The sequence below is a fragment of the Microplitis demolitor genome, chromosome 10 (assembly GCF_026212275.2).
Source record: "Microplitis demolitor isolate Queensland-Clemson2020A chromosome 10, iyMicDemo2.1a, whole genome shotgun sequence".
In the NCBI taxonomy this organism is placed as follows: Eukaryota; Metazoa; Arthropoda; class Insecta; order Hymenoptera; family Braconidae; genus Microplitis; species Microplitis demolitor.
The window spans coordinates 2,168,082-2,189,322 of NC_068554.1; the positions used below are offsets into that span (position 1 = coordinate 2,168,082).

General features: G+C 29.5%; 5 protein-coding genes across 7 annotated transcripts; 3 read left to right on the plus strand and 2 right to left on the minus strand.

Annotated features, from left to right (window-relative positions):
• Positions 1 to 749: 749 nt before the first annotated feature.
• Positions 750 to 3,696, minus strand: LOC103571834 (synembryn). Its single transcript, XM_008550151.3, has 6 exons — positions 3,497 to 3,696; positions 3,291 to 3,427; positions 2,653 to 3,037; positions 1,999 to 2,572; positions 1,654 to 1,921; positions 750 to 1,261 (listed from the first exon to the last, which is right to left on the minus strand). Exons 1-6 carry the CDS (start codon positions 3,569 to 3,571, stop codon positions 1,138 to 1,140), a joined length of 1,563 nt encoding a protein of 520 aa, XP_008548373.1. The 5' UTR covers positions 3,572 to 3,696; the 3' UTR covers positions 750 to 1,137.
• A 90-nt stretch (positions 3,697 to 3,786) lies between these two features.
• Positions 3,787 to 5,853, plus strand: LOC103571836 (TGF-beta-activated kinase 1 and MAP3K7-binding protein 1). Its single transcript, XM_008550152.3, has 3 exons — positions 3,787 to 4,250; positions 4,316 to 4,689; positions 4,769 to 5,853. The coding sequence occupies exons 1-3, from the start codon at positions 3,928 to 3,930 to the stop codon at positions 5,467 to 5,469; spliced, it is 1,398 nt and encodes a 465-aa protein (XP_008548374.1). The 5' UTR covers positions 3,787 to 3,927; the 3' UTR covers positions 5,470 to 5,853.
• Positions 5,854 to 6,013: 160 nt separating this feature from the next.
• LOC103571837 (4-hydroxybutyrate coenzyme A transferase) lies at positions 6,014 to 9,615 on the minus strand. The gene is made up of 6 exons (XM_008550153.3): positions 9,451 to 9,615; positions 9,084 to 9,352; positions 8,192 to 8,344; positions 7,280 to 7,519; positions 6,787 to 7,191; positions 6,014 to 6,716 (listed from the first exon to the last, which is right to left on the minus strand). The coding sequence occupies exons 2-6, from the start codon at positions 9,274 to 9,276 to the stop codon at positions 6,262 to 6,264; spliced, it is 1,446 nt and encodes a 481-aa protein (XP_008548375.1). The 5' UTR covers positions 9,277 to 9,352; positions 9,451 to 9,615; the 3' UTR covers positions 6,014 to 6,261.
• Positions 9,616 to 10,349: 734 nt separating this feature from the next.
• Positions 10,350 to 14,020, plus strand: LOC103571838 (V-type proton ATPase subunit B). The gene is made up of 5 exons (XM_008550156.3): positions 10,350 to 10,428; positions 10,543 to 10,772; positions 11,270 to 11,736; positions 12,042 to 12,707; positions 12,783 to 14,020. Exons 2-5 carry the CDS (start codon positions 10,688 to 10,690, stop codon positions 13,047 to 13,049), a joined length of 1,485 nt encoding a protein of 494 aa, XP_008548378.1. The 5' UTR covers positions 10,350 to 10,428; positions 10,543 to 10,687; the 3' UTR covers positions 13,050 to 14,020.
• Positions 14,021 to 14,426: 406 nt separating this feature from the next.
• LOC103571839 (glycerol-3-phosphate acyltransferase 1, mitochondrial) lies at positions 14,427 to 21,226 on the plus strand. Of its 3 annotated transcripts, none has more exons than XM_008550158.2 (6): positions 14,427 to 14,748; positions 16,682 to 16,800; positions 16,869 to 17,047; positions 17,876 to 18,031; positions 18,541 to 20,446; positions 20,665 to 21,226. In XM_008550158.2, exons 2-6 carry the CDS (start codon positions 16,692 to 16,694, stop codon positions 20,847 to 20,849), a joined length of 2,535 nt encoding a protein of 844 aa, XP_008548380.1. In that variant the 5' UTR covers positions 14,427 to 14,748; positions 16,682 to 16,691; the 3' UTR covers positions 20,850 to 21,226. The 3 variants fall into 3 exon arrangements, with proteins under 3 accessions (XP_008548380.1, XP_008548381.1, XP_008548379.1); XM_008550159.2 differs by lacking the exon at positions 14,427 to 14,748 and adding an exon at positions 15,537 to 15,622; XM_008550157.3 differs by lacking the exon at positions 14,427 to 14,748 and adding an exon at positions 16,065 to 16,341.
• Positions 21,227 to 21,241: the final 15 nt, after the last annotated feature.

The following is a 21,241-nucleotide window of genomic DNA, read 5'->3' on the forward strand; positions in this document are numbered from 1 at the left end:
TTCTAATTATTTTTTTTTAAGCTAATTAATTTTTTTCTACCCAGTACCTAAAAAATTTAAGTTGCGTTTTTTTTTATATGACATATTTAAATTTACTGTATTATGTGTACACGTCTATAAATTTTTACAACAAAATGAAAATGTTTAAAAATGAAACAAAAAATTTTAATTATATTTTAATTAATATACAATAATGTATTAAATTTGAAATTTAAATGTAACGCGATATTTGCTACTTATTATTAATTATTATGATTGATTATTATTATAATTAATATTATTAGTTTATTAATATTGTCAAGAGTGGTTGAATCTTGTAAAATAACGCCAATTAAAATGATTGTCTTAAAGTTAATTATTTATCAACGATACATATACATGTATATGTATATATATATTAATGAAAAAGCAATAAAGCGTTTTACTTTTGATGCTTTTTCATAAATAACTTACTTAGTATAAATATATATATATGTGAATAAAATTTTACAAGACTCAGCTTATTTGAAAATATTTTATTATAGGATAGAATGTATGAAAAAAAAAAAAATGTTAGCCTTATTAAAAGTATTTTTAAACAAACATAAAAAATATAATATAAAATCTTTGTTGATTGTACATTGTTTGACCATATCAAACGGAATTTTTGCCGGCAATTTCGTCAATTTCACCCTATCCTATACTAAGATATTCTCAATTAAATAATATCAGTTTAAAAAAAAAAAAAAAGTAAAAAAAAAATATAAAAATATAATAAAATGGACAAAAAAATGATAGGAACATAACACTCTTGTGCGCGCATAGGCTGCAATGCAATAAATATATTATATTATATACATATAATATGTATACATGTATATAAAATGATTATATATGTGTATATGTTTATATACATTGTGATGCTCACAAAGCACATAACACAATTACCCAAAATTGTAAAACATTTCATGTGATTTTGGAAAGTGTTATACTTTTTATTTCCTGCCAATTGTTTATTTATAAAGTTGTTCTTTGTTCTTTTTAAATAAAGTAAAATTAATTATTCAATTATACTTTTTATTATTATTATTATTATTATTTTATAAAACATTTTTTAAATATAATTTTAATTAGTAATGTAAAGAATTGTAATAAAGATTATTCCGAATCGCTGTCATTTTCTTTAAGTTTATGATCAAGTCCTTTTTGTAATTCGAGGACGTGTTCTATTGGTTTGGGTTTTCCGTCTTCACCGATTGTACATGGCTTTAGTATTCCATCCCTTGTTAACAGAAAAAAATAATTCATTAATATAGAATTGTTATTAAATTACTCTGTATAATTAAAATAAATATTTAAACATTTTTCGCATGAGAAATTTTTAAATTTTAAACAATCGGAATTTTGAAAAATTAAAGACCATTATTTGTAATTTACTTTTTGTCGTCAAGTCTTTTAAGAAAATAGTTTTTCATGACATATATTTCTGATTGTTTTGTCAACAATTTGATTTCTTATTCCATTTAGTAATAAAATTTTTTAAAAATTACTACGTCAAGAAATTAAAAATTTAAAAAATTTCAAATCGAAGTTCTAATTTGTTCCAATTTTAAAAATTCTTGCTGCGGAATTTCATTTTGTATAAGTAATTAATTTTTAAAAAAAAATATTTACCCAGTTAATTGATCCACAAGATTAACAAGTTTCATTGCCTCGTATTCTTTTTGTTCTTCAGTCATCCCTTCTAGAGGATTAGGCTTTGGTTCTTCATAGCACCCAGTTATTGGATTAATACTTTCTCTGTACTTGCAATATTCCTCTGTGTCACTTTCTTCAGACTCTGATGAAAAATCTGTGTCAGGTTGTATGCCTCCTAGAAGACCTTTATTAGCAAACATTCCCGCTGCATTGCCATAGCCCGTGTATTTGATCATGCGGCCAACTGAGAACAGTAAAATTAATTTATCAAAAACAATAACAAGTATAAAAATAAAAATATTCATGTTTAATCATCTATACCGTTTTGTTTGCAGAGAACGAACAGAAACTCCGCAACAATGTCGCGTAATTCTACAATTGGAAATGTTAAGAGCTTGCATAGTTTAGCTTTTAAAGTTGTCCCTTCCTCAGGACGTGTCATGACGTCTTCCAACGGCGGTAATACTTTTTGTCTTGTGTATTTACGTATGCTGCTATTACTACTCGCAAGTTTCAATAAAGTTGTTACTGCCGGTGAAGTATTTTCGACGAGATTCTTCGGAGTATCTAAACGTTTGTCTAAAAATTTTAGTAATTCCCAGACTGCTGACATATCTAGGTCTTGATAAATTTCTTTGCTCTTCTTCTGCTCGTCACTACTCACTTCAGGTACTAACGAAACATAGCAACTAATTGGTACTACAGTCAATAAATTAACAATATGACTTTTTAATTCTTCGCTATCAAGTGCTCGCACGTGATCTGCAGTTAGAAATTTATATAAAGTGCTAACTAATTCTTGATTTGTTTTTTTCTGATCCTCTGTAGAGTCGTCAGCATCGATATTTAAATTAAAAAGTGCCTTAAATAATTCACAAATAATTTCCACTAATTCCTAAAACAAAAATAAATTATCAGCGCACTGTAATTTACTTCAATAAAATTTTATAAAATAATTAACCCGCGAAAACTTACCTTTGAATCTTTTAATCTGTCAAATAAATTATTTAAACAATCGATCAGTATTTTGTCTCCATTGCAATCATTTTTGCAAATATTTCTCGATGGAATATTTAAAGCAGTAATTAAAAATAAAATTCTCATATCGAATAACATGATATCGTTTGATACGGTCTCATTGTAGTAACTTATTCTTGTGACTAGATTTTTTAAACACTTGGTTTTGGTTATTTGAATTTGAACACCTGGAGAGTTATAAATTAAATTACAGAGTAATTTCAATGCTTCCACTGTTACATTTGTATACGGAGGAGGAACTGGATCAGCTAGATCTGCTTTTTCAATAATGATATTCAATCTTTCATCACTTATTATTATGTCCAGGTCTTTTTTATCACGACTGTCAAATAAAAATAATCATTTATTAATTAATATTAGTATTATTAATTATCAAAAAAAATGAGTATAAATGCAGCAAATGTGAGATAATTTATAAATTTTAAATAAATAAAAATAATGAAATTTAGCAAAACGCGTACTGATTTTCAAATTTTATCCTACTGACATTATTTATTTATTCAAAATTTAAAAAATTGACAAGTTAGCTACACACTTACTAAAATACATATATTTTTATATATTTATATATTTACCTTAATATTCTAAGTACTTGTAAACATTTATCATGAATTTTAGAATATTTATCACTTGACAGTTGTGTAAATAAACCATTCCAAATTTTTTCACGCGACTCATGATTTAAATCTTGAAACTTCATCGTCTGCATATTCTTCAATTAAAATAATTAATTATAATAAATTTTAATTAATTAACAAAAAATAATTGATGAATGTAATACCTGTTGACAGAATTTATCATAATTCCTAGAAATTTCATCAAGATCTTCTAAATTTAATATATTTATTAACTCCATTGTTGATAATTAAAAAAAAACAAATTTAATTAATCAATTAATTAAATAAATAAATAAAATTAATTCTTAATATGTATTCTGCAATTGTTTTGATAGTTTGACAGCTGAGCTAATTTAATTTAAGATTCAAATTAGATTTACGAGGTTATTTTTAGTAATTGATTTTTTTTTAATAGTGGCGCCATCACATGAACAATTTTAAAAGTTTAAATTATAACCCCGTCAGTATTTATTTACTTTACTAAATATTTATATAAATAATTATAAAATATGATAAATAGTTTACTAGATATTAAAGTCTAGTAATATTTCATATATATATATAAAATGAATATAAAAATAAATAGACTCGGGTAATGCCAGCAAAAGAATTTAAACAGATGGCATTTGAAGATTCAGAAGACAATTGGACTGATGCTTTGCCGGTTTGCAAGGAATCTGGTGTTGGATTTTCAACAAATCAAATCTACCGGGAAGATGGATATCGACAAGAAGATCATCCTTTTGAAGACAGATGTTTTCACTGTAAATATGACGAGTCGACGTTCGTTTATGGAATTTTTGACGGTCATGAAGGCTCCAGAGCTGCTAACTTCGCTCTGCAGAGAATGGCAGCTGAAATCTTGCTGGGACAACTAAATGGCAAGAGTACCAATGAAGAAGTAAAAGAAGTTCTCAGGTAATTTATTTATTTTCCTAAATTTAGCGTAAGTAGAGTGGAATAAATCTGGATTATTTTTTTAGACAGGCTTTCATTGCAGTTGAACGCGGGTACTTTGACTCGATTGGTGACTTGTTGGCTGAACGAACCAGTTTGAAATTCGACATACCTGAGGAATTGAATTCGTACGAAGCTTATCAAAAGTTTCCAGACCTGGTCAACAAATTGAACAAATTAAATCGTGAATTATCTGCAGGAACGAGTGCAATTGTTGCTTTAGTCTTTCGTAATAGTTTGTATGTAGCTAATGTTGGAGATAGTCGAGCGCTTCTTTGTAAAACAGACAGCAATCAAGTTCTCAGAGTCGTTCAATTGAGTATCGATCATGATTTACGTAATGAAGATGAACTTCTACGATTATCACAATTGAATCTTGATACCAAATCAATCCGACAAGGTATTTAGTTACTACTACATCCATGATCCTCGCTTATCTCTATACCTCGTTGCAAAATAAATTTAAAATGATTTTTTAGGCTCTCATTTGGGTAATCAAGAAAACACAAGATGTCTCGGCAACTATTTAGTCAAAGGAGGGTACAAAGAGTTTGAAGAACTTGCAGCATCAACAGCAGAGCCAATAATAGCAGAGCCTGAAATTCATGGTGGTATTGATCTTGATGATTCGTGTAGATTTCTTCTGCTGATGTCTCGTGGGCTATACAAGTCATTGGAAGAAGCTACGGGAACTGATCAAGTTAATAAAGAACTGGCTCTTATGGCAGTCGAGCAGTTTCGTATCCAGTCAACTTTAACTGGAGTTGCTCAAGCGGTGGTTGATAAAGTGGTCAGAATTCATCATGACGTGAATATGAGCAACTCGGAAAATATACCAAAGAGTGGTAAGCGCGATGATATTACACTTCTAGTTCGTAATTTTAATTTCCCGCTGCCGAACGCATTGAAGAGTCCGAGTGGTCAGTCCGTTCATTTTAATCCAATCGTTCAAACTGCGATTGCGGGCGTCCAAGAGGGTGAATTTTACACAAGCAATGTCTCAGATAATTTCAACCCCTCGACCAATGATACCACGTCGACGTCAGAAACTTCCTCGGTAAATACTCGGCCGGATAGGAATGCTAAAATAAAAGCTTATGTTGATTTTACTGAGTTCTTTGAAAATGTTGAAAGACGTAGAAAAGACGGCACGCTACCTGAAGATATTGACTTTGGATAGTTGATAATTTATTTTTTTATGATACCAGCATCGATACTTAAAGCTTCAGTGTCTCTACAGCCAGTCGAAAGAAGGTGATATCAGTCAATAGTATTTGTTTCTGCTTAATTATAAATTTCAAATGACAATTTAATTGTTGATGACATCATTGGTCGAAAATTAACTTTTTTCTGACTGGCTGCTGACACTGAAAGTTCCAATGCAGGTAATCATGAGAAATCTAGTGTGAAACTCAGGATAGAATACAATTTCAAACTGCGAGTGATGTCAGCCGTCCCTTGTTACACAATATACTATTTGAGCATAATGTACTTACAAAAAAAAACTTAATCAATTAATTATTAAACAAATAAATTATTAAATCATGTAAAAAAGTAAACCTACAAAACGAAACAAGTGTAAATACTTTAAAAAAAATAAAATAATGTATTTCTTTTTTTAAATTTTACTTTTATTTACTGGAAATACAATAATACTATTGTTGAACAATTAATGGCATTAATAATTTTTTATATATAAAAATTATTTAAAATCATAATAATATAACGTTTTTAATTTTTACAGTTTGGATTTTTTACAATTTTACAATTGTCTAGATGAACTTGCATTCGAGTCGTGATAAATAATTCAATATTTAATCATGAAATAAAGTTACAAAAATAAAGTTTTAATATAAGTTCAAATGCACAATCTCAAGTCATTGTTTCTTTTTATCTCAAGATTGTGGATAAGAGCAAAGTATGAATACATTCTCGTGATATTTCATTTTATATTAATAGATAACTAGTGAGTTCAAGGCTCAGGCATTCCTTTTAGCCGTTCGAAAGCAGCTTTTTCTAGAGTTTCCCTGTGATCGGGATGAGCAACGTTTATCAGAGCATGAGCACGTTGTCTGAGCGTTTTGCCAAATAGACTCGCGATACCGTGCTCCGTTACGACGTATCTTACTAGAGCTCTGCTGGTCACGACACCAGCTCCTGATTTAAGGACAGGAGTTATTTTACTTGTTTTACCGTCAGCGGTTGTCGAATTTAACGCAACTATCGGCTGACCTAGACCGTCTTCGCTCATCGCCGCGCCGGTCAGGAAATCTACTTGACCTCCAAATCCAGAGTACATCCGCGTTCCAATACTGTCTGAACAAATTTGTCCAGTCAAATCAACTTCAATGCATGAATTTATGCAGGTCATTTTTGGTTGCTTGGCAATTATTCTCGGGTCATTAACGTAATCAACAACCAACATTTCTATCAAAAGAATAATCAATTCTTATCATTAATTAAACTCTTTAATAAGTATTTTATAACTAATACTTACCAATAAATGGATTATTGTGCATAAAGTCATATAATTTTTGTGAACCGACACAAAATGAACCAACGATACGACCGCGATGAATTGATTTTTCATTATTCGTAATACAGCCGCTGTTGACAAGATCAACGACGCCATCACTGAACATCTCGCTGTGAATTCCTAAATTTTTGTGGTTTTTCAATTGAGCTAATACTGCATCAGGAATACTACCAATGCCCAATTGCAGAGTCGCTCCATTATCAACTAAATTTTCCGCAATATGTTTACCAATAGCGCGCTCTTTATCTGATGGAGCTTTGACTGGATGAGCTGGCAGCGGCCCATTGTGCTCAACAGCGAAATCTATATGACTTTTGTGTATAATTGCGTCACCAAATGTCCTCGGCATGTTTTCATTAACTTGGGCTATTAAAGTTAATTATTTATAATTTTATATTTTTAAATTACACTGTTGGATATAAATGACCTGTTATTATATAAATTATTGGCTTACCTACGATTTTTTTAGACTTTATAAGAGCAGCTCTGACACAGTCAACACTTGTCCCTAATGAACAGTATCCTTTGCTGTCCGGTGGTGTCACATGAATAAGAGCGATATCTGGTTTCATGTAATCGCGGTTGAATATCTTCGGTATTTCATGTAGAAAAATTGGAATAGCATCAGCTGTTCCTTCATTTACGGCTCCTCTTACATTGCCACCAATGAAAAAGCTGACAGAGCGAAAGTGTTCTGTATAAATAATTAATTACATTATTTATTAGCAGATTATATCATAATTTGTCAAGTAGGTTCCAAAATTACCATTAGTTCAAAAGTTTATATATATGTTATAAAACGCGTCTTGCTGCAATAACAGCGACTACAATTATAAACAAATCTTAATGAAACTTGGCACACTTCTATTAATGATTATCTCGGTTGAGATCGAAGACTATGAGCAAAATCGGTCAGCTAGTTTAGAAATGATGGACATTTTAATTTTTTTAAATAATCTAGAATGCTACACAGAAAAAAATCTTGAGTCAGGAACCAAGTCAAGATTTTCTTGACTCAAAAAAATTTACTTTGTCGAGATTTTTTTTTTTCTCGTATTTGTAGCTTTTTTTGTGGATAAATTTTTAATGAAAAAATATAGTCTTGAGTGAAAAGAACGTCAAAGCTGATAGAATAAGCTGAGTTTTCAGTTTTACTTTGTGTTTTAAGATAATTTTTCAAATTTTAACAAAGATTTAAATTTACAGGATTCATTTCTGTTATTCTTATCAAAAAGTTCCTATAGAGTCTATTCAAATGAAAACCTTTGGTCAAGGATGGCCAAAATTTAATTAAATAAATAATTATCATTCTTGGATTTCGAATTCCGAGTGAACATTTTAAATAAATAAATTTATTTTAACTTACTCGCATTTTCTTTCTTCGCAAATGGAGCAGCTCCTTCAAGATGCATATGACACAACCGTACATTTTTGACATTAGAACGAACTCCATACTCAGTAAGTCCTCGCAATAATTCAACAGGAGTTGCTGCCGCACCCTGAACAAATACTATTTGATCTAAAATAAAGAATTTCAAAATTATTGAGGAAGGACGAGTCCAATAAATAATTATCAATACCACAAATAATTTATGTTTCACAATAATGTTATCTGTTAGTAAATGTTTTGTTTAATTTATTTATGCTCAAGATGGAATATAATCTTTCAGACCAAAAGGTCATACATTTTAAATGTCAGTGGTTTAAATCTGCAAATTGGATTTGGTTTTATGTAAATAAAAACTGATCAAAATTTAATTTATCAACAAAATTAACCTCAGGAATTATCAGTACATAAATATCATTATCTTTTTTTTTATATATATACTACTGATATTAATGTAAACAAATACACAAGGTCTGCATAAGTTTTCTTTAGATCTCTTTTGCATTTTACCATTGACCTGATTACAATAATATAGAAATATATAATCATATATGACGTCACTGACTGAATTTAAATATAGATCCAAGTGCTAGCGATTAATCAACGAAAATTACAAATGACAAATATCGAAACAATTAATAAACGTTATCTTATGAATACGTACTAAATTAAAAATTACTCCGTATGAATATTTTAGAGGTCAAAGCCTGATAAATCCGAAACAAAATACATTTGCAATAATTAAAAAACAATAAATGAGTAAATTTTAACAATTGATCGATTGTTATTTAAATTCTTACTATTTTTAAAAAATAGCTTTGACTATCAATAATTAATGTTTTATTTTTTTTTAAATAAATAATGAGTTTACCAGATGCTAAACCCGCGCGTTCGACGGCTTCCTCAGAAGTCTTGACCCAACAAGGCTCCTTGTCAGGAATTGGCATTGCCGGCTCATTGACATAAGTGTAAAAAGTTTTTGAAGCTTGAAATCGATATCCATGTGAGCTTGTCAGATTTTTTAGTCCTTCAGTCAGTTTAATCATGCGATTAAATGCCGCCATTATTTATAATTTTGTTTTATTTTATTTTAAATCTGACAAAGTTGTTTGACACGACGCACCTATGAGCAAACACTGACTGTAATTAAGTAAAATATATATTGCGCTATTAAATATTATCTTATCGTAATATATATGATGGTAATCAATAATGTTGAAAGAACATTCCACACTTACAAGTTTGACAATTATTATTTATTAATGTAGACAATTTAAATTGGAGTTTGCACAAGACGCAGACACTGACTATTTGCGCGAATAGGATCAAACTCAATAAATTTTTTTCTGTTCAATTACTCATTTACAATCTCCCTCTCCCACTATCTCTCGGCATTTTATTCGCGGAGCAAAGCGACCTCATTAGAAACAGACTTCAATGAAATAATTTAAATCTCCCGCTATTTTTTTAAGAGTCTGAAGTTAGCCGACAGCTAACCATTTATCAACAGAAATTCTCAAACTTTTTATTTTTTGGATTTTCAATTCTAAATTTTTGAAAGTAACTGACACATGACATTTTGAAAATTCAAAATTATATAATTTTTGAAATAGATAATTTTTTTGAATTTGAAAAAAACACGTGTTTATGTGTGTAGCAGACGTGAGACAAATTTTGAATTACAAATAAACGAATTAAACAATTAAAAATTTTTAAATAAAAAAAATGCGCAACTGATTTTCAAATTTTATAAAATGTGCATTTTTTAAATTTTATTCGATTTAAATTTAATTCATTTAAAAATTAAAAAAAATGACAACTGTCAGCTGCATTCCTAATGTTTATTTTTATTTTTTTAAAATCTGCGTTTCTTTTCGTACTTTTTGAATTTTAATTTATGGCGGGTAAATATAAGTTTCATAAATAGAATTATATAATAAATCAATAATAAAATATAAGAAAACAATAAATTTTTTTTTTTGAAAATTTGTAATTTAAAAAATGTCAGATGTCGGCTCACTTCAGAGTCATCATTTTCAAACTACGCAATTCAAATGACAGCTTGAAGTCAACTTGCAAGCACGTGACGTCGACATTATAATCGCATCTCTATTTATTCAATTGTCTTCTCTCTTTAAATACGAATCCCATGACTACCACATAATTCGAATAAATAATTTATAAACAAAAAATAAAAACGATTTATAATAAATTACGTAAGTAATTAAAGTTATAAAACGCGGGAATTTTAAAAATACATAAAATTATTTCTATAAATATTAATTTAGTAGCTTGTTATTAATATATTTATTTATTATAATTAATAATAGTTACCCCCACTACTAAATTATTTCTCAATCGAGGTGGCAGTAGTAGTCAGGCGGCCAGACCATCAGTAATTTCTGGGTTTGACGAGTTCCCTGCTATTGGTATTCAAATAAAATATTTTAAAAACTCAAATTTTGGTTTTTAATCATGAATAAAACAATCGGAAGTCGTCAAGCACTTCAGGAGCATGTCCTTGCTGTTTCCAGAGATTTTATATCCCAGCCGAGGTTGAGTAAGTACTTAATTTTTAATTAAATATATCAGAAATCGAGGCCTTCTTCAAGTGGGCGTAGCATTTGATCGATCCACTGTCTGGTCAGCTGATTCCTTGATAATCACCAAGTTTTAGAGTAATCATTTATTATTTTAATTGCTAATCATGTTTTTAAATTTACCACCAAATTATTTGATTAAAAAAATAATTAAAAAGTGTCAGAAACGTCAACTAATTGGTCATTTTAATAGCTTTCATTCTAGTCATGTGACTACAAATGACGAGCTATCATGGTGGTAATCAAAGATATATATTTTAAATATTTGTATATATTATCTCGATTTTTAAATAGTGAGAATAAATTGTGACGTAATTTCATTTGTTAAATAGTTGGAATTAATTTTATTTAATTTGAATATTTTAGCGGCGCAATTTAAAATGAATTTCAAATACGGGCGTAACCCTTCAAGAAATTTAACTTGACAATAATACTAATATTATATTTTTATTTGCAGCTTACAAGACAGTGTCTGGTGTGAACGGTCCGCTGGTAATTTTAGACGAAGTAAAGTTTCCTAAATTCGCTGAAATTGTCCAGCTGAGACTTGCTGATGGGTCAATACGGTCAGGACAAGTCCTTGAGGTGTCTGGATCAAAAGCTGTCGTTCAAGTGTTCGAGGGAACATCTGGTATTGATGCTAAAAATACTCTCTGTGAGTTCACCGGAGATATTTTGAGAACTCCGGTATCTGAAGATATGCTTGGACGTGTTTTCAATGGATCTGGTAAACCGATTGATAAAGGACCACCAATTCTCGCTGAAGACTTTTTGGACATTCAGGGACAGCCAATTAATCCGTGGTCACGTATTTATCCTGAAGAAATGATTCAAACTGGTATCTCAGCTATTGACGTTATGAATTCAATTGCCAGAGGACAGAAAATTCCCATTTTTTCAGCAGCTGGTCTTCCTCACAATGAAGTAAAATTTTAAACTAATTCTCCTTGATAGCCAGAGTTTTTGATTAGAAAGTTGGTGTCAATTATTGCGATCAAATTAATGACAACTTCAGCTTTTGTAACACTTGACTACAAGTTGCTGCCAACTTTCTCAAAAAGTTGGTGACCAGTTGCCGTCAACTTATAGAAATACCAATTTGTTGCTGTCAACTTGGTAACAAATTACTGCCGTAGGTTGTCACTAGCTTACTGTCAACTTGGCTGTCAGGAAAAATATATTATACTATTACTGTAATTAAAAACTGAACAAATAATTATTATTTTTAGATTGCTGCCCAAATTTGTCGTCAGGCTGGTTTAGTTAAAATTCCCGGCAAGTCAGTATTAGACTCTCACGAAGACAACTTTGCTATCGTATTCGCAGCTATGGGAGTTAACATGGAAACAGCTCGTTTCTTCAAGCAAGACTTTGAAGAGAACGGTTCTATGGAGAACGTTTGTCTGTTCTTGAACTTAGCTAACGACCCAACAATCGAACGTATCATCACACCCCGTCTTGCTCTAACAGCTGCTGAATTTTTGGCTTATCAATGCGAAAAGCACGTGCTGGTTATTTTAACTGACATGTCATCATACGCAGAAGCTCTTCGTGAAGTATCTGCTGCTCGTGAAGAAGTACCCGGACGACGTGGTTTCCCCGGTTACATGTACACCGATTTAGCGACAATTTACGAGCGTGCTGGACGTGTTGAGGGCCGTAATGGATCCATTACTCAAATTCCAATTCTTACTATGCCTAACGATGATATTACCCATCCAATTCCTGATCTTACTGGATATATTACCGAAGGACAAATTTATGTCGATCGTCAGTTACACAACAGACAAATTTACCCACCTGTCAATGTGTTGCCTTCATTGTCACGTCTTATGAAGTCTGCTATTGGTGAAGGAATGACCCGTAAAGATCATTCTGATGTTTCCAATCAATTGGTGAGTTAATTTAAATAATTAATATTTTATTTTTAATTAAAATTAATAAATAATTTAATTGTTTTTTTTTTTTAGTATGCCTGTTATGCTATTGGTAAAGATGTGCAAGCTATGAAAGCTGTCGTAGGAGAAGAAGCTCTTACTCCTGATGATCTTCTGTATCTTGAATTCCTCTCGAAATTCGAAAAGAATTTCATTTCTCAAGGAAATTACGAAAATCGAACGGTCTTCGAGTCACTGGATATTGGCTGGCAATTGTTACGTATCTTCCCCAAGGAAATGCTCAAACGTATTCCAGCCAGTACTCTTGCTGAGTTCTACCCACGAGACTCACGTCATTAATTTAATAAATATAATAAAAATATAATTATCATTTAGACTATAAATGTATTTACGGTGATTCATGTCTATTAAAGTTTGCGTTTTTATTTCTTTAATAATTTAAAAAGCTTTTAGAGATCAATATAATTCGAAAATTTTAAATTAATGATCCTGAAGTTCATTTAAAAATTTTTGGATTTTTTTTCTAACATCAATTTAAAAAAAAAAAATGCACATGTAGAAAATTGAAAAATCTATAAGTGCAATTTTTTCAATTTTTTTTTTTATGATTTGTTTTAAAAAAAATTCATAAGTTCTTAAACGCTAACTTCAGTATCAAAAATTAAATGACATAACGTTGATTGAATCATCGAGCATTAGTCCTGTACAGTTTAATTATTGTATTATCACAGGAGAGTGTTGGTCTTATCTAGACAATACAAAATATGAAATATTTAAGTTCTTCATTAATATAAATATCATTTAAAAATTATAATGATGATAATTAACGAGTTTTTAAAAAAAAAAATTTTATCGTTGCTAGATTCTGGAAATTTATTCATTGTAAATTGTAATATAATATATATTGTTCAGTATTATCATAAGGATAAAAAAGCATTACGCTCCTTTCAAACTAGTGCATCCTACATTCCAACATAAATTATATTCATTTAATTTGATTATTAATTTGCAGTTTATTATAAATCAAGTTATAAGTAACTCATATTAAACTATAAATTTAACAGTGTAAAAAAAGTTAATTAATTAAATTTTTATGTGTTATATGCACAAATATATAAGGGAGCTCGTGTATCCTCTTGATAATGCTTTCCTGCGAAGATAAATTATAAGGGAAGCTATTAGAATAATTGTTTTCTTCGTTATTATTAAAAGTATAAATAAATATATATACATTTAATTATATATTATATTGAGTATTCAAAATAATATTAATGTAATATATCTGTAAAAAAATATATTGCTAAACTGTATGATATTTTTTATTTTATTTATCCACTTTTTAAATAATTTACAATTGTTACTGTTATCTTACATCTTAATTAATCTATTTCCGGTAATTATCTTAATTATATAAGTACTTGGGATAAATTTTTATAAACAAAGAGAGGGAAATTTAATTGTTAAATTATTTTTTCTCATGATACTGAAGTCAGCTGACGTTTAATTATTTTTGAATTCTTTTTCAAAACGACAAATTTAAAAAATTTAAATATATTTCAAAAAATTGCACTTATAGTTTTTTTAATTTTCTCCATGTGCATATTTTTATTTTTTTTTTATTTTTGCCACTGACTAGCTAGAAAAAAAAATCAAAAATTAAAAATTGTCTTGTGACTTCATTATCATTTAAAAATTTCAGGATCGCTTGTCTTATTATTTTGAATTTAAAAACCAATTCAATGAGTAAAAATAAAAATTTTAAAGTAGAAAATTCCAGGACAATTGTCATGTGACCTTGAGATGTACCTTCATGTATATTTTAATATTTTCTTAAGCGAAATGAATAAAGGTGGGGATTGAATTCTTTTTCTGAGATGTTTGTGCTCATGTGCATCATAAATAAGTAATTAAGTTTATTGAAATTTTGAATTTATATATCTCATTGCTGAGAAGTAATTGTTTGAAATGCCATCAATTGAACAAAGTTGAGTTAGTGAAAAAATAATTAGGTTTAAATAAATAAATTTATTTTAAAAAAGTAAGTAAAAGTAATTATTTAAATTTGTGAGGTTAAAATATGGTGTTTTTTAATGATCATGAAGTTAGTAGACAAGTAACAATTTTCAAATTTTTTTAAACAAATCAACTCAATCAAATTCCCACTGACAAGTGGGAACTTTTAAAATTTTTGAATAAATAAATAAAATAAAAATTAAAAATTGCGCATTTTTTAAAATTTCATTATTTAATTAATTAATTTATTTAAAATTTATAAAATGTCTCATGTCTGCTAATTCACATAAAAATATCCACATGTATAAAATTGAAAAAAACTGTAAGTGTAATTTTTAAAAATAATTGCTAATTTAAAAAAAATTCTGAAACTATAAGACGTCAACTAATTTTAGTAATTTCTTTTTACCATCAAATTACAGCATTCAAAGTTTATTAGATAATATTCAATTAGTACATATATTTATATACAGTACATTGTGAGTCAATTGACAATACAAGTACAAGTACATAAAAATTTAAAACTCGTCGTAGTTTATTGGCTGTCACATATGCATTTAACACGTGGTGGTAAAACGTTCACAACCGACAATTGAGTAAATGTATTTAACTTTCGCCTTTTCTTGGTCTCTCCTCGGTATTTGGATCGTCAGTTGGACAATGGAACTAAAGACTAAAACAAGACCAAAATCTTCCGTCCTTAATAATTTCTCCCCGTATCTCCACCAAAGATCAAACATCTTTTAATCAGCAAATTTTTAAATAATCAATTAATTAAACTGATTGCTGATAAGTTATTTGTGATTACAGTCGTCCTCTGGCCTTTGTCTTACAAAATAAGTTAAAATTTTTAGCTGTCAAAAAATAGCTGTCAAAACAAAAGCCGTTTTAATTGTCTGGTACTTTTTCTATTGTTATTAAAAATAAGTATAAAATAAAAATGAGTAAAAACAAATAATTGGTAATAATGTGAAAAGTAACGGTGTGTGTCAATGACCGTAAGTTAATACTCAAGACGATGGGCTTAGTGCCAATGTCTGCAGAGTTTAATCCGTACATTGTGTACCAGCAAGTAGAAAGTCCAAGTTGATAACAACTGTGTTATAAATTAAAAGTGGGGTAGTATAAAATGTCTTTGGAAAATTTTAAATCATCTTCAATAAGTAATCGCGATTGTTTATAATTATTTATTTTTTATTAACTCCACAAAGATTATTATTAATTGTAACATTCACATTATTGCCATTGTGATTACTACATTGATACTCAATACTCATGTTTATTTTACTTTAATACACACGCTAATAATTTATAATATGACAGTCTTTCTTCACAATTGATTGAGCTCAGTGATGTGAAACGTGTCTTAATCATATTCTATATATGTATTATTTAAATGTAATTCTTAAACAAACATTTTAAAAATATATACTCAGCTCCATTTAAATTATGATAAAAACAAAAATGTTTATATGAAGTTTGTCAGTTCTATAATTACTAGTGCGTCAAAGTTTTTTTAAAAATTATTTTTTAATAAAATTAAATAAATCAGAAAAATGACTGGAATAATTGAAATTTTTATTTTCTGCGGTGTCCTTTACTACCTTTACAACTTGAGGTATTTTTGTTTTTTTATTTAATTATTTATTATTAAGTCTGTTGCTGTAAAATAAATATTTTTATTACTTGTGGAATTAAATTTCAATGTTTAATTAAAAATTATGTGCTGCGGTTTAACAGGTAATTTAATAACGCGGTCAATTGAATATATGAGTTATCAAGTACATGTTAAATATTACTTATTAACATTTAATGTAATTTACATAATCATTAATAGCCATTGTTTGATATACTATTTGCTACATTGTGTGATTAAGATTTGCCAGTAAATTCGAGTAATTACTGATAAGACACTTGAAGTAAATTCATTATTTTTATTAATTTATTTTTTTTTTCAGAGGCAGTAATATGCTGGATGTTTTATCAACGCGCATTCAAGAAGTTTATGCCAAGTGGGAGTCCAGGACAGATGTAATTCGTGATACTGAAGATAATGGCCAGCGTCTTTCTCTCGATGGTTTGTAAAAATAAAATATTTTATTGATAACTTTTATGATAAGTAAGAGTTTTTTTTGTCTAATTCAGGACTACGACGTGCTGGACAACAAAGTCAGAGGAGGAGGATCCAAAATCGGGAGCAAATGAGAAAATTGCGCGAAAGCGCACTTTTTAAAATAAAGGAAACGGAACTTTTTGTACCACCTGTACCTAAAACCTCATCATTTCTTTATCAGTGCTGTCAAACGTGTACTCCTACATCAAGGGTAAGTTTAAATGTATATGTATATATATTTTTTATATGCATTTATTGTTTAACGCCTAAATACTTGGGACGTCTTGCTAAAAATATCCATCTTTTTAAAAGCGTGTCTCCAAGTGTCTACACTAGTTTATTTCTTGACAGCACACATACACCGCAGTTGAGTTTATTATTGCGTAATTGCACACGAGTTGCGTACAAATAAAATGTAATAGATAAAAATTTAATCACGATAAAGTATTAATTTTTTGAAGTAAATTTAATATTAAACTCAAAGTTCACGGTTAAGTTATTGAGTAAATGGAAAACAAAAAAGAAAATATGTAAACAATAGTCAACTGTCAACGTTAATATTGTTTTTATGATTTCAAAGTCAACATATTTCATGATTACACAATTGTTGCATTCTATATATATCTTTTTTTATTGAAGTTCATTTTAAATTAAATTTAAAAATTTATGTTTGTAAATAAAGTAATGAAATGAGTATTTTATTTCAATAATAATAATAATAATAATACTTTGTTTTATAAATTTATTACCGATATAAGTGCGATGCACAATGAACAAGAAAATTTTTTAAAGCGATGGATAAGAATTGTTATTATTCGTGGAAGTTTAGAGAAAGTAAGAAAAAAAATTGAATTTACAAAATACTTAAAAACAATACGAATTACTGTAATTATTTTTTTTATACCCGTGTCACGATTACAATGCTGTCAGAAACTTTCACAAATGCTTTAGTATAATATTCAGTTCATCAATAATTTTTTCAAAACATTATAATGTTTAATAATAATGGTAATTATTATTATTGTTGTTTTTTTTACAGGGTACTTTTGCCAGTGAAGCTGCAAAACAACATCAGTCTCTTGGAAGAAATATTTTATTGGTCGAACCCTGCGGAAGTATATTTTCTAAAATTTTTTACCACTTTTCTTTTATTAGTAATGTCAAAAAATATGACTATCCTCGAGTTACGCATACAGTAAGTATTTTTATTTATTAAATATAACATATTTTACGCGAGGGCTGCAGTCCCATGACTCTCGAATATCATAATCATATTTTTTTATTTTTTTTTATTATTAAAATGTAATGAGACAAATTTTATAATGACTCCAATAAGTCATTTACACAAAAACAGTCCCGGAAATATAATTTTCAAATTAATTAATGACTTAGAATATGATCCTGAAATTAAGTTTAATTTTAAAAAATTTAAGAGACCAATTCTAGTCAAGATTTTTCTAAAAATAATAAATTTAATAGATCGAAAAATTTTATCATCTAACTATCGCTCGTACAAAGTTTTCCTTCGCTTAATGATATTGATTATAAATAATAAAATTAAAAATTAATATTAATAAAAAAGTGATTAAAAGTCACGAACTCATGACCTGATTGATAACCCGGCATTTAATTTATAATTTATCAAATACTTCCTGCACAAATAATACTTACATTGATCATTAATTAAAATGATGTCATTTGTAGGTTTTGAATGATGAGAGATTAAAGGAGGCAATAAAATTGACAGCTATAGAAAACTCAAAAAATGATAACATATCTGAGGAAGAAGCAATGGCACGTGCTGATACACGCGCTAAGACAATATTATCACGAATGGAGAGTACCCTGAGTCACAATTTACTTCGGCTGACCGGCTGGTTGTTATTTAAGTTGCTTCCATTATTTATGAAGGCCGTAATAGTCCAGGACTCTCAGGTAGAGATGGTTCAGAAGGCCAACAACAGAGGAGTACCGCTGATATTTCTTCCGCTTCATCGCAGTCATCTCGACTACATCGTCATCAGTTTCGTTCTTCTTTGTAACGACGTGCGAAATTCACTGATTGCCGCTGGAGATAATCTGAGGATTCCGATATTTGGTAAACTTTTGAGTGGTTTAGGTGCATTTTACATCAAGAGACGAATAGATCCAGTTCAAGGTCGCAAAGACATGTTGTATCGCGCGACATTGCATACATATGTAATGGAAAGTTTACGAGCCGGGCATAATATTGAGTTCTTTATCGAAGGCGGCAGAACAAGAACTGGCAAACCTTGTATGCCTAAAGGCGGAATCTTGAGTATAATTATCGACGCTTATATGGACGGTACTATCGAAGATGCTCTTTTAGTACCAGTGTCATTGAATTATGATCGTTTAGTTGACGGTAATTTTATCAGAGAACAACTTGGGCAGCCCAAGAAACCCGAAACTTTTGGGTCTGCGATAAAAGCCATTTGGTCAACACTGAGAGGAAGTTATGGTCTAGTAAAAATAGACATTTGCGAACCATTTTCTTTGAGAGAAATGATAAAGTCTATTGACAGTCAGCAGACTCGTGCACTGATGTGCAGGCCAATGGAAAATAAATCAGAGAAAAAAATTTTAAAAGCCACGATGTCGACGTCATCTCTTTATGGTACGGATGTTGTTGATGATGAGCACAGACTGCTGGTTGATTGTCTTGCTCGTCATGTAGTATACGACTGCGCTCGGTCAACTCCGATAATGTCAACGAATGTCGTCGCTTTTTTGCTTCTGAATAAATTCCGGGAAGGCTGTACTCTTGATAAACTCGTCGAGGCATTTGATTCTCTTAAACAAGAGCTAGAATGGACTAATAAAGACATTGCATTTTGTGGTGAGACCATTGATGTTATAAATTATGCATTAGAAATATTGGGACCGGGTTTAGTTAAACAGGAACGTCAGGAAATAATTAAGAAATTAGAAGGGGAATCGAAAATAATAAAAAAAGAAGTTGTGATTTCTATTCAGCCGGTGTCGATGTTACCGAACGTGATTGAGTTGGCGTATTACAGCAATTCAATGATGATTCACTATGTCATGGACAGTATTGTTATCTCGGCATTGTATGCTGCATTGAAAGAACAAATAAATGACCCACGTGCTATCGCTGAGAATAAAATTTATGTATTCCAACATGTCATACTGGAAAAAGCAGTTAAACTCTGCGATATCCTTAAACAAGAATTTATATTTTGCAAACCATGTCAGGATTTAGAGTACGTTATTATCACGACTATTGAAAATTTATCTTACTCTGGTATTTTGTCGCTGTGCGAAGAGTCTTATTTGGAGGAAGAACTCTGGAGTAGACGGTACGCTAAAAATTTTGACGACAGCTCGGATGAAGAGTACGCGAATAAAACTGCAGCTAAAAAGATTCAGTACAAATTGAATCTGGAGGCGGATTCCTCGGGTCGTATGGAGTTTCTTCACACTATTCTTAGGCCTATTATTGATACGTATACATTCAGTGCCTTTACATTACGTAAACTCGTTGGTAGGTCGCTTGTTGAGAGGGACTTAGTTCAAGAAGTTTTCAGAGAAATTAAAATGAATATTGACAGAGACATTGTTTACTATGGTAAGTTATTTTGAGTGTTTTTTTACCACCTGCACCGAAAGTTTAAGTTCCTGTCATGTTTAGAAGGAAGAAAGTCTCTCTTTTCTTCCGCACGCGCCATTCTTCTGATAAATTGAGGCAAAAATTTAAACTTTCAGTTGCAGAGCTGGTGAAAAATAGTAAACACCACGGAGGAAAGTAGGAAATCCCTTTATTAATTAATGATATTTATTTTCCAGGTGAAAGTTTGAGTGTTGAACCAATCAAAAATTCATTGAAATTATTTGAAAAGTGGCAAGTTCTCGAATGTCATCCGGAAGAAAATGCTAAAATTTACTACTTGCGCGACGAATATGACAATGACGAGGCTGCTAATCGGATATATGAGTCGATTGAAGTTTTCAAGTGGACAAAACAAAGTTAACTGATAACTCAAGACTTAAAAAAAATATAAATATATCTATAAATATATAAAAAGACTTTATAAATGATAATAAGTAACTTTAATACGATAAATGTAAATATTATTGAGTTAGGAATAAATAACTAAGAGAAGTGTCTTCCAAATAACTTGGAGCGATAGAAGACAAATTATCAATTCGGATAATTTATTTATTAATTTTTTACGACATAAATTTTTGTTAATATTTATCATTTTATTATTTATAGAAGATAAATATTTTATAAATCCGTCTGGACATTATTCGATAGTTTAAAAAAAAACAATTTATATCATGACTTTGTCTATCGACTATTTGGAATCAATAACTAATAACTATAAAATAAAACTCAACGAATTTACTTACGAAAATAATA

Coding starts and splice junctions, on each gene's coding strand:
- LOC103571839 (XM_008550157.3), top strand. CDS start 16,280: ATGACTGGAATAATTGAAATTTTTATTTTCTGCGGTGTCCTTTACTAC. Junction 17,048..17,875: donor CGTGTACTCCTACATCAAGG/GTAAGTTTAAAT, acceptor TTTTTTTTACAG/GGTACTTTTGCCAGTGAAGC. Junction 18,032..18,540: donor ATCCTCGAGTTACGCATACA/GTAAGTATTTTT, acceptor TGTCATTTGTAG/GTTTTGAATGATGAGAGATT.
- LOC103571836 (XM_008550152.3), top strand. CDS start 3,928: ATGCCAGCAAAAGAATTTAAACAGATGGCATTTGAAGATTCAGAAGAC. Junction 4,251..4,315: donor GAAGTAAAAGAAGTTCTCAG/GTAATTTATTTA, acceptor TTATTTTTTTAG/ACAGGCTTTCATTGCAGTTG. Junction 4,690..4,768: donor TACCAAATCAATCCGACAAG/GTATTTAGTTAC, acceptor ATGATTTTTTAG/GCTCTCATTTGGGTAATCAA.
- LOC103571837 (XM_008550153.3), bottom strand. CDS start 9,276: ATGGCGGCATTTAATCGCATGATTAAACTGACTGAAGGACTAAAAAAT. Junction 8,345..9,083: donor ACGCGCGGGTTTAGCATCTG/GTAAACTCATTA, acceptor TCTTTATTTTAG/ATCAAATAGTATTTGTTCAG. Junction 6,717..6,786: donor GCACAATAATCCATTTATTG/GTAAGTATTAGT, acceptor TTCTTTTGATAG/AAATGTTGGTTGTTGATTAC.
- LOC103571838 (XM_008550156.3), top strand. CDS start 10,688: ATGAATAAAACAATCGGAAGTCGTCAAGCACTTCAGGAGCATGTCCTT. Junction 11,737..12,041: donor CTGGTCTTCCTCACAATGAA/GTAAAATTTTAA, acceptor TATTATTTTTAG/ATTGCTGCCCAAATTTGTCG. Junction 12,708..12,782: donor CTGATGTTTCCAATCAATTG/GTGAGTTAATTT, acceptor TTTTTTTTTTAG/TATGCCTGTTATGCTATTGG.
- LOC103571834 (XM_008550151.3), bottom strand. CDS start 3,571: ATGGAGTTAATAAATATATTAAATTTAGAAGATCTTGATGAAATTTCT. Junction 3,038..3,290: donor CAAGTACTTAGAATATTAAG/GTAAATATATAA, acceptor TTTATTTGACAG/TCGTGATAAAAAAGACCTGG. Junction 2,573..2,652: donor ACAGATTAAAAGATTCAAAG/GTAAGTTTTCGC, acceptor TTTTTGTTTTAG/GAATTAGTGGAAATTATTTG.